Raw genomic sequence first — 10,058 nt, 5'->3', positions numbered from 1 at the left:
AGCCACCTCTGCCCACCCCTCCTGCTTTCAAGCCTTCCTCATCTTGGAAGGAACTAGGTCTCCCTGCAACACACACAATGAAGCCCCATTCAGCCGAGTGAGTGTCCTCTGAGCTTCCACAACCTGCAATCCTGAGCCTCCTGGGGCTACTCTCTCACAAGTTGCTCTCCTGTGCTCTGTAGTTTCAAGCTCTCCCCTTGCCCTCACAAGTCCTTAATCTCCTAATCTGACAACACGAATCTCTCTCATGGCAGTAAAATGTTGTACTTTGAAGTCAGATTGAAATGAATTCCAATCCACTTGGTTCCTTGACTTTTCTGAGCCTCCGTTTTCTCATTGGTAAATGGAGTCTCATCAAAACAGATAACACAGGCTTCAGTGAAGCTGAAGTGAGAACACAGGCAACTTTCCCACCCGGGACACTGTCCCCTCCTGTGCTGGGTTGTAGATCTCCCTTCTTCAATTGGCTCCTGCATGGGTCCAACGGGCCCCTGATTTTTTTTTTTTTAATATATATTTCTTAGTCGTGTATGGACTCAATGCCTCTATTTGTTTTCATGTGGTGCTAGGATTGAGGCAAGTGCTCTACCACTGAGCCACAACTCCAGCCCTAATGGGCTCCTGACTTCATAGCAGGTCAGGTGTGACCTTCTTCCCCTCCCAGGGCCTGGCTCCAGCCAATAAGACAGGCAGTTGGGGATTGAGAGGATAGTGGGCCCTGGCCCTTGAGCTTCCCTGCTCCACAGATACCATCCTGGGCCTGGAGGAAGTACGCCTAGTGCCATCCATGAGGAACCAGAAGGGCGCGGTGTGGAGCGAGACTTCTGTCCTCTTCCCTGCTTGGGAGGTGGAGATGCAGATGAGGGTGACTGGGCCCGGGCACCGGGGAGCCCAGGGCATGGTGAGTAGCCACCACCCAGGCCTAACAGAGTGGGTGAGTCAGGGAGGAGGGGGATGAGCCCTGGGTTCCAGTGTCCTTCAGAGACCCTGAGCTGAAGGTCTGGGGACCTGCAGGCTGTATGGTATACCCAGAACAGGGGCCAAGTTGGCTCTGTCTTTGGGGGGCTGGCCTCATGGGACGGCATCGGGATCTTCTTTGACTCCTCGGCCGAGGATACCCAGGTGAGTAGCGCTCTCCTGCCTGCCCATTCCCTTGCCCTCCTTTCTGTGCCCAGGGCTCAGGCTGATTGTCACTCCCATGCAGGACAGCCCTGTAATCCGTGTGGTGGCCAGCGATGGGTACGTCCCTTCTGAGCAGCTTGGGTAAGGGTCTGTGGGGACTGACTTGCCCCTACCCTGGGCTATGAGGGCTCAGCCCCTGCCCCAGGGAGCCCCCCACCGCCGCTAGAGCTGCCACCATGCTGGCTCTCTCTGAGCCCACAGCTGCCTCCTGGGACACCTCTTACTGGGTGTCAGCTGTGCCTGCAGCAGCCCCAAAACCAGAACACTTGCTCTTCCTGGGAACTGCCCCACAGAGTTCTCAAGTAATTCAACCCAATAGTCCCAAGTGAAATCCCCTTGTTAAGTGGGGATTGTTAAGTGAGGACACAGAGGCCCAGAGAGGTGAAATGACTTACTGAGGTCACACAGCTGTGTGCAGAGCTGAGACTGGAGTCCTGACTTGCCCATGGAGGTTCCACGCCCTTCCCTGCACCAGTTGAGTCTTCCCTTTCTCCCGGATGACGTGGCTTGCTGGCCTCCGTGGCCCAGCTGCTCCTCAGTGGCTGGGCCGGTTTGTCGGTGTCTCTTAGCAAACATCCCTCCACTCATAACAATTAGAATAATTGCTAACCTTTGTGGAGCTGAGTTTACTGTATAGGCACAGTGCCCAAGCACTTGACATTCATTCTTAGTTACCTTCATAGCCATTGTTATGAGGTAATGGCAATAATCCTCTTCATTTTAAAGACCGGGAATACCCCGGGCATGGAGAGGTGAGGTAACTTGCCCAAGGTCACACAGCTAGGAGTGCAGACTCAGGGAGCTGCTCTGGATCTGCTTCTCCCTGGCTCTGTGCTGCTTCCCTCTCCCATGTAGGTGAGAATGACATGCTCTGGTGTGAGCTGCCCACAGTGTCTGTGCACCCATGTGCCCAGAGGAACTCAGGGCTCATGACTCTTCTCCTAACTCTCCAGAGCCTGCTGTGTCACCCCTGTTGGGAAATGAGCTGGTCATATTGTCCTTGGCCATAAAGACATGTGCCAAGCTATCAGTCCCGCTCGGTCCAAGCCTTGATAGAAGAGAAGAAAAGAAGTATCCCCAGAGTCATGGGGAGACTTGGAGTTTAAGGGAGAAAGGGACAATGAGATGAGGTGGTGGGGTGCAGGGAACAGAAACCCATACTTGGTTCAAGCCTCTGGCCTTCTGGGGAAAGGCCTCAGGGAGGCCCCAGCCTCCTCTGTAAACTCCAAGTCCCAATATTCTGCCAGGTGAAGCCTGCTTTCCTATCCCTCTTTCTTATGCTAAGGAGGCAGAGTACAGCAAGGGAGACTCAAGTCTCATACCAGGCCACCCACTGGGAAGGGGGTGTCACCACAAGCCTCAGCAGAGTGACTTCTGGAGTGCCCTCATTGGCTGGGCCTAGGGTCTTAAGTGGCCTGGCTAGATTCCAGCTCTCACAGGGATGGAGCAAATCACCAGGTACTGGGCTCCTGTCACCGAGACTTCCGGAACCGGCCATATCCCATCAGAACACGGATCACCTTCTGGAGGCAGAGGCTGCGTGTGAGTCACCCTCCTGCTTCTAGGGGTCCTTTGCTGGCAGATTACAGAGCTCCAAGCTACACAGTTGCTGTGGGGGGTGCCCATGGCCCCAACAGACTCGTGTCTGTGATACCACAAAGGGTATCAGAGACAAAGGGTCCCTCCACTCACGTGGCATTCCTGGCACATCCCATGTGGGATCCTCCACCTGTATACAGAATCCTAGCAGTCACCCAGAGAACAAGCACATAGTGTTCACATGAAACCAGAGTGCAGGTCACCTTCATGTCATTTAGATCCCAAGCACTTGGCTGTCTGTCCTTCTTCAGGACCAGGGGAGCCAGAGAGTCAGAGGTGGGGATGATCCCCCGCTGCTGGGTAAGGCGACAAGAAGAAGCTCATGCCCTCTATGCCCTTCAGGTGTCCTTGAGCACTGGTCTCACTCCCAGTGACCCAGATGAGGTCTGTGTCGATGTGGGGTCCGTGCTTTTGGCTCCTGGAGGTTTCTTTGGGGTCTCAGCAGCCACCAGCACCCTGGCAGGTGAGGACCTCCCTGGGCAGTGTTCGTTTTTTGTGTGGGTAGTGCTGGGGTGGAGCCCAGGGCCTTGCTGTGCTAGGGAAGTGCTCTGCCACAAGTGCTCTGCCATTGAGCCCCGGCTCGCCTAGGGACCCTGTGAAATGACTCATCCTTCGCATCCCTTCTAAAGAGCTCTGTGTGTGGGGTCAACCACTTCCTCACCATGTGACCCGAGCAAGTCACGAGCCCTCTCTGGGTCTCTATTACCATCTGGAGAAGGTCACATCTGCCTTGCAGGGTTACCGAAACTCTCAAATGTGATAAAACGTGAGAAGCTTTTATTCCAGTATTGCCCCTCCCCCATGCAATGCGGCAGGTGAAAGGAGGATAGTGGCTACAGGGGACATTTAGGGAAATAGAGCAGAGGGAGGTGATGCAGGGGGGAGCCCATGAGGGTCTGCAGCTGGAAAGCAGGCTGGGATTAGAGCATGGCAGTCCTTGAATGGCAGGACTTTGGTCTTTATTTTATTATTTTATTTTGGTACCGGATTGAACCCAGGAGTGCTTAACCCCTGAGCCACACCCTCAGCCCTTTTTTGAATTTTATTTAGAGACAGGGTCTTGCTAAATTGCTTAGGGCCTTGCTAAATTGCTAAGACTGGCTTTGAGCTCAGGACCCTCCTGCCTCAGCCTCCCAAGATGCTGGGATTGTAGATGTGCACCACCACACCCAGTAGGACTTTGGTCTTTAGACTGGGCACTGGGGAGCCTTGGAAGGTTTCTGAGGAGGAGAGAGATGTGATCCAAGCCACCGTGGGGAAGCAGCCCCTGCAGGATGCTGTTGCCAAAAGCAACTGTGCTCTGGGATGGGAGGGTGTCCCTTGGCCTGCTGTCATGGCTCCAGCCCTGGATGCTTTGTGATTGTCCAGTATTCCCACGCACAGGGGCCTAGCTGAATGTGTGGTTCACCCTCACAGCCCACACATCTGCTTCCCTGGCTCTCACACCATTTTTATGAAGTGAGAAAGACAAATGCCCAAAGTCACCCCGACCTCTTGCCTTCCTGGGATATAATGGAGCCTGGGGGCAGAGTGAGGTCTGGATGAGCAGGCTGCTGGGTGGAGGGATCTTATGTCCCCTTCATCTATCCCCCTTCCAGATGACCATGATGTCCTGTCGTTCCTGACTTTCAGCCTGAATGAGCCGGGTCCAGAGGTGATACGAGCCCTGGCCTGCCTCCGAGAGGCAGCCCAGGGACCCACCCCTCCCCAGATGCTTTTGCCGGTCTCATCATGTCCTTAGACTCACCATTTCAGCCCTTATCCTCACCTGTTCTCTTAATTCTGCTCGGGCCCCAAGCCTTGTGCTTGGCAGTGCTGGGGGTCAGGCTCTGTCTCCAGGCCTCCCAGGCTGGTTGGTGGAGTCAGGCTATGATATGAGAGAGCTCAGAGTGATCTGTGCTGGCTATCAAAAGGCACAGGGGGCACTGGGGTTGAGGCTCAGTGGTAGAGTGCTCACCTAGCGCATGTGAGGCACTGGGTTCCATCCTCAGCACACAGAAAAATAAAAAATAAATAAAATAAAGCTATGGAAAAAAGTTTAGTTAAAAAAAAAAAAAAGGCACCCAGGCTGTGGCGAGCACAGAGGAGGGGTCTAAACTGCCTGAGGGTCAGGGAAGGCTGCCTGGAGGAGGGAGCTTAAAGGAACCCTACATACACAGGCCTGAGGCTGCAACAGGGAGGGAAGAGTGTGGGGTGTGGGGCTGGAGGTAGAGGCAGAGCTCAGAAGGCTAGAAAGAGCTGGGGAGGCTGAGCGAAGCCCCACCCCCAGGGTGGGGTGAATAGTTGGTCAGGGAGGGAAGCTAGGCTCTTGCGGGATCCTGTGGGAAGGCTCTTTCCACTTTTGGCTCTCCCATAGGTTGAGGCTTGATCTCTGTCTTCCTCCTTCAGGTTCCCCCTCAGCCTTTCCTGGAGATGGAGCAGCTTCGTCTGGCAAGGCAGCTGGAAGGGCTGCAGGCCAAGCTGGCCCTGGGCAGCAGGGTGGTTATAATTCCACAGCCAAACTCAAAAGCCCAGGAAGAGGGTAGAGACCCAGGGAGTGGGCAGGAGGGGAAGTGGCCCATTTGAGTATCATGATCCTATGTCCTTAGAATCAGGAGTCCTTCAACCAGTGGGGAAATGGAGGTCTAAGGAAGCCATATCTAAGCCAAACGTGGACCCAGGTGTCCTGTACTATCCTCTCCACCCAGAAACTCTCCAAGGGAGCAGCCATACCATTTGATGCTCCTCAAGTCCCTGAAGGTAGGATCTTTTTCCCCACCCCAATGGCCACCCACCCAGCTCTGCCCCATCCCCAGGGGAAAGGTTCTTTGACCTGGAGGAGACATTGGGCAGGCACAACAAGATCCTGCAGGACCTCCAGGCTCTCTCTGAGCAGTTGGCCCAGGCAGAGATGCAATGGAAGAAGCAGCTGGGGTTCCTAGGCCAGGCCAGGCCTGAGGGAGCCTGGGTGAGTGGCCCCTTGGGCATCCAAGTCTCCACCTGTGGTCCTAAAAGAGGAAAAGAACTATAGTCAGGAACTAGTCTCCCCTAAAGTCTGGAGTGCAAAGAGGGCAGGGATTAAAGACTGCAGGTCCCAGGATGGGGCAGGCCAGCATGCCCGAGGACATCTCTGCACAAGCAAAAGCTCCAGAGCCATACAGTTGGGGCTGGGGAGAGGAGATGCCAGGAATTTGGATCTGGGTCTGTAGACGAATGACAGAAATAGACTAGGTGCTAATTTGCATGTAGCTTCACAAGTGACTTGCCTGTGGCTTGCTTAATGCTCAGTTGCATCAGAATCCTCTTTTCATCTTCACTGTCCCTCCAAGTTCCAACCCCAGGGAGTCATGTCCCAGGGCACTGCCCAGCCTTGGGGGTTGAGAGCTAAACCCAGCCAACACTTAGGTGCTTAGGTGCCTAGCAGAGGAGACCAGCAGCACTTTCAGGCTTTGCTGGGTTCTGAAGGGTCAAGATTTTAATCTTTTGTCCTCAGACCAGAGCAGATTAGTCTGGGCTGCTGGAGTGGGACAGAGGGGAGGGGGTTTACACCCTAGGGCCAGTCCTCTCTGATCCTACCTTCAGTTCCTGAGAGATTCCATTCATCCCCCAAAAGGGCAGCCACCTCTCTAGGTCACTCTGCAGGACTGGGAACCAAGCCCTGGCTGTTAACTAGCACTGGCCTCCAGCTTGGGTCATGCTCTGGGAGAAGTAAAGGGAGAGAGGACTGGGCTGAACTTCAGGGAGGAAGAAACATTTTTAGAAATGGGAAGAGCTTGGTTTGGGATTGTGGCTCAGTGATAGAGCGCTTGCCTAGCACAGGCAGGCGGGACCTGGGTTCGATCCTCAGAACCACATAAAAATAAAGGCATTGTGTTAAAAAAAAAAAAGAAATTGGAAGAGCTTGATAAGGTCTAGGGGTGACTCTGTTGGTGGGAACAAGCCTCTTTAGGGAGAAGGGGCTTGAGATCAGGAGAGAAGACTTCAGAAGCCCAGGTGAACAGGAGTCAGGTAAACTCTACCTGCCCCAAATGAGAAGGGCCCTGGTAAACTGGTAAGGCCTCTGGAAGGAGGGGGGCTGCAGTATCTCTGGGGAAGGTGGGCTTTGAGGGGAGGACAGCTGGGTCCTGGACCAAAGATAAGAGACTGGCTCTCCGCAGGATTCTGCCAAGATCAGCACCCTGCTCTATGGACAGCAGACTTTGCTCCAGGCCCTGCAAGAGATGAGGTAAGGTGGAGTAAGGGAGGAGCTGGAAGAGGGAAGAGAAGCCTCTCTACTAACTTGTCTGTCTGCCTGCAGCTCCTCTCTGGGCCCTTCCTTCCTTTCATTATTTCCTGAACAACCAGCACAGAGTTTGGCAATGAGAGGGCCTGGGGCTGAAGTTATGTTAGCTGAGTTGACCTCAATTTAACTGAATAAAGTCCTAGTTTAAAAGCAACTATCCCTAGGAAAAGCCCATCATGAAGGACACCTTGAGACATTCCCACCCCAGCGAGGCTTAGTAACTCTGAGCTTTCCTCCAGTGATAGTTTATGGAAGGAACGAATGTTTTGATGAACATTCTTGGAAGGAGCACAACCAAGATCAGACCAGCTGGAGACAATTCCTGAATTCATTTTTGCCCTTCTCCAGCCTCCTAGCATCCTACTCTGGAGCACTCAGGCCTGTGGAGCTACCCATAGACTCCTAAGAGTGGGGAGATCACCTGGATGCCATGGGCGCTCTCACCCCACATCCAGACACCTGGGGTGGTATAGGGGAAGAGGGAAGAAGCTAAATTCCCTGGGGTCTGTAGGTGAAAGAAAGAGCCCAAGGAGCCTCAGGTTGAGAAAGACAGATTTAAAGAGAACTTGTCTGAGCTAGAGCTGGCTCAAGATCTAAGGAAAAGATCTGGAGTAAAAAGACCAGTCCCCAAGAAAACCCCCTATGAATGGTGTCTGTTCCCCACCTATTCACTACCCTGGGAATTGTGGGAAATGATTAGTTAATTTGGGTACAACCTGAAGGGGTAATGAGTCATTCCTATGGTTTTCACTCCACACACACACCAGCAATGCAGCTGCTCGCATGGCCTCAGGAGCCCAGATCTTCTACCTGCCTGTGGGCACCGAGCACCATTTCTTAGAGCTGGACCAGATCCTGAGCCTCCTGCATAAGAGTCTTCGGGACCCAGTGGTAATGGAGAAGTAGTGGGTAGCATGGGGGCCCCAGCCCTGAGGTCCGGGCTCTTTCACCCTTCTTCCAACTCAACCACCAGAAGGGAAATGGGGTGGGCTGTGCCCAAGATCATTCAGAGTTTTATGGTAGAGGGGCTCTTTTCTGTGCCCTTGTACCTTCTTGCTCTTTCCCTCGCCCTCACCCTCATCCTGTCTTTGTTTTCCACTTCAGTTTCTCTCATCTCTTAAGCCCTTGGCCTCCTGATGATCTCAGGATCTAGGTCTTCCCAGCTTTTCTCACAGATGGAGCCATCAGAGCTGGGGTGGGGGAGGAAATGCATGCTGCCTCTCCTCCAGGTTCCCCAGATGAGAGCCAGCATGCCCCAAACCTGGGGAGATAAACAGGGCTCAAGTATGGCACAGATTCCAGGTACCCCCCCCTCCTTCTGTGTTAGAAGCTGATCAAGATCTCAGACTTTCCCCTTTCAGAAAGCAGCAGTCAAGTCCCCCCGCCCATCTGGATGGCCCCCAGGAGCCTCCACTTGTCTACGGCCCGGCATCTTCCTGTTCTTCCTCCTCATCCAGACTTTTGGCTTTTTCTGCTATGTGAATCTTAGGTGGGTCTTCCATGAGCAGCACTTCCCACCCTACTCAACATCACTTGGTTCTGGGTTACAGCTATTCAATTTGCAAGAGGGACCCTGAGGCCCAGAGGGGAGCTGCCCAGTCCTCCAGATGGCAAGGAGCAAAGCACAGGCTCAAACCCATACTTTCATCAGGCACAGACCACCTGCTCAACCCCAGCCCCATCTGGTCCTGGTGTCACAGAGCTCATGCCAGAGTGAGACACTGATAAGCAACCAGTAGTCACACCCTAGATGATCAGTGCTATAAATGGCAGGAAGCTCAGGGACTTCAGGAAGTACAGGAGAAAGCACTTGATAGAGCTTGTGAAGATCAGGGATCTGGTCTGAAAAGGACATTTGATAAGGGTCATCAAAATGACTAGAAGTTTCCCAGCATGACAGGATGGGTAAAGGCATGGATGCATAGAGAACAGCATGGGGAAAGGCATGGGGAAATGAAAAAAGCATAATATTTTGGAGAAAAAAATGATGATTCAGTACTGTTGGTGAAACGAACAGACCAGTTTGTGAAATTGATAATTGAAAAGGCAGGGGATGTCACTATTTCTGCTTGATGGGTGTTTGCTGAATGGATGAGCGCTGGTCCGACTCTTTTCACCAAAAGTACTGAATTATCATTTTTTTTTTCTCATTTAGAGATGCAGATATGCTGAGGGCCCTGGACAAGGGACTGACAGTCCTTGCTGGAGAATCTCAAAACAAGAATTAGTGTGGGCTTGGATGATCCCGGGGAAGGAATAAAGTGTGCTGAGCTTTAAAAAGCACAAAGTGGAAACAATCACAGGCTTCCTGGTGTACAGAAGGGCAGTGGTAGCAATAAACCACCCAGATGGTCCTTAAATGCCAAGGGGAAATATGCACTTCATGTGACATGCTAAGGGAGCCATAGAAGATCCCAGAGCAAGAAAGGCTGTGGTGCAGTGAATGGAGGAAGGCAACTGTGAGTCTTGGTTTCAAAAGCCCAGAAGAGGCTGGGTGCAGTGGTGTACACCTGTAATCCCCACAACTCGGGAGGCTGAAGCAGGGGGACCACAGGTTCAAAGCCAGCCTCAGCAACTTAGCAAGGCCCTAATAAATTTAGCAAGACCCTGTCTCAAAATAAAATTTAAAAAATAATAATAAAGGGGTTGGGGATGTGGCTCTATCACTGGTCCAAAAAACAAAAACAAAAGACTAGAAAGGAAAAAGTCAAGCAACCATCTTCTCTCTGCAGCAGGCAGGAGCTGGACAAGAGGCTTCGGGAGTGTTTGTCCACAGGAAACCTTCCTTTGGGTGCTGTGCCACACATCTCTAGGGTGCTGGGAACTCTGAGGAGGCAGCCCCTCTCCCCCAGCATGCATGCCTGACCCACTTCAAAGCCACTTCTCTCTGGGAAGCAGGTGGCTTCTGGGGGTGGAGAAGAGGACTTTGCTAGGATCCTCTTCTCTGGGTGCCCAGCTATTGCCCACACCTTAGCTTTTGGTGAGCCCCATCTTATTAAAGGTGAATTCCCTCTTC

At 52.8% G+C, this 10,058-nt stretch overlaps 1 protein-coding gene and 1 long non-coding RNA gene across 3 annotated transcripts in view; one reads left to right on the top strand and one right to left on the bottom strand.

Annotated features, from left to right (window-relative positions):
* The window catches only part of LOC144377696 (uncharacterized), a 12,320-nt gene extending 10,025 nt beyond the window's left edge, over nucleotides 1–2,295 (bottom strand). Inside the window, exon 1 of the long non-coding RNA XR_013438700.1 lies at nucleotides 1,578–2,295. This is a non-coding gene — a long non-coding RNA (uncharacterized LOC144377696). The remainder of the gene's footprint in view (nucleotides 1–1,577) is intronic.
* Nucleotides 1–10,058, top strand: part of Lman1l (lectin, mannose binding 1 like) — a 16,078-nt gene extending 6,020 nt beyond the window's left edge. The window contains exons 2-14 of one of the 2 annotated variants that reach the window (XM_021728489.3): nucleotides 747–901; nucleotides 1,015–1,122; nucleotides 1,205–1,263; nucleotides 2,622–2,724; nucleotides 3,124–3,244; nucleotides 4,380–4,435; nucleotides 5,170–5,302; nucleotides 5,577–5,765; nucleotides 6,351–6,415; nucleotides 6,918–6,985; nucleotides 7,810–7,933; nucleotides 8,404–8,531; nucleotides 9,778–10,058. In XM_021728489.3, coding sequence (XP_021584164.1) covers nucleotides 747–901; nucleotides 1,015–1,122; nucleotides 1,205–1,263; nucleotides 2,622–2,724; nucleotides 3,124–3,244; nucleotides 4,380–4,435; nucleotides 5,170–5,302; nucleotides 5,577–5,765; nucleotides 6,351–6,415; nucleotides 6,918–6,985; nucleotides 7,810–7,933; nucleotides 8,404–8,531; nucleotides 9,778–9,907 — 1,439 coding nt within the window. In that variant the 3' untranslated portion in view covers nucleotides 9,908–10,058. Of the gene's footprint in view, nucleotides 1–746; nucleotides 902–1,014; nucleotides 1,123–1,204; nucleotides 1,264–2,621; nucleotides 2,725–3,123; nucleotides 3,245–4,379; nucleotides 4,436–5,169; nucleotides 5,303–5,576; nucleotides 5,766–6,350; nucleotides 6,416–6,917; nucleotides 6,986–7,809; nucleotides 7,934–8,403; nucleotides 8,532–9,774 lie in introns of both variants that reach the window. The other variant, XM_005316956.4, reaches the window with a different exon arrangement.

This window comes from Ictidomys tridecemlineatus, chromosome 5 (assembly GCF_052094955.1).
Source record: "Ictidomys tridecemlineatus isolate mIctTri1 chromosome 5, mIctTri1.hap1, whole genome shotgun sequence".
Taxonomy (NCBI): Eukaryota; Metazoa; Chordata; class Mammalia; order Rodentia; family Sciuridae; genus Ictidomys; species Ictidomys tridecemlineatus.
Note: the sequence above shows the minus strand (reverse complement) of the source record. Positions and strands in the feature narration are given on the sequence as shown.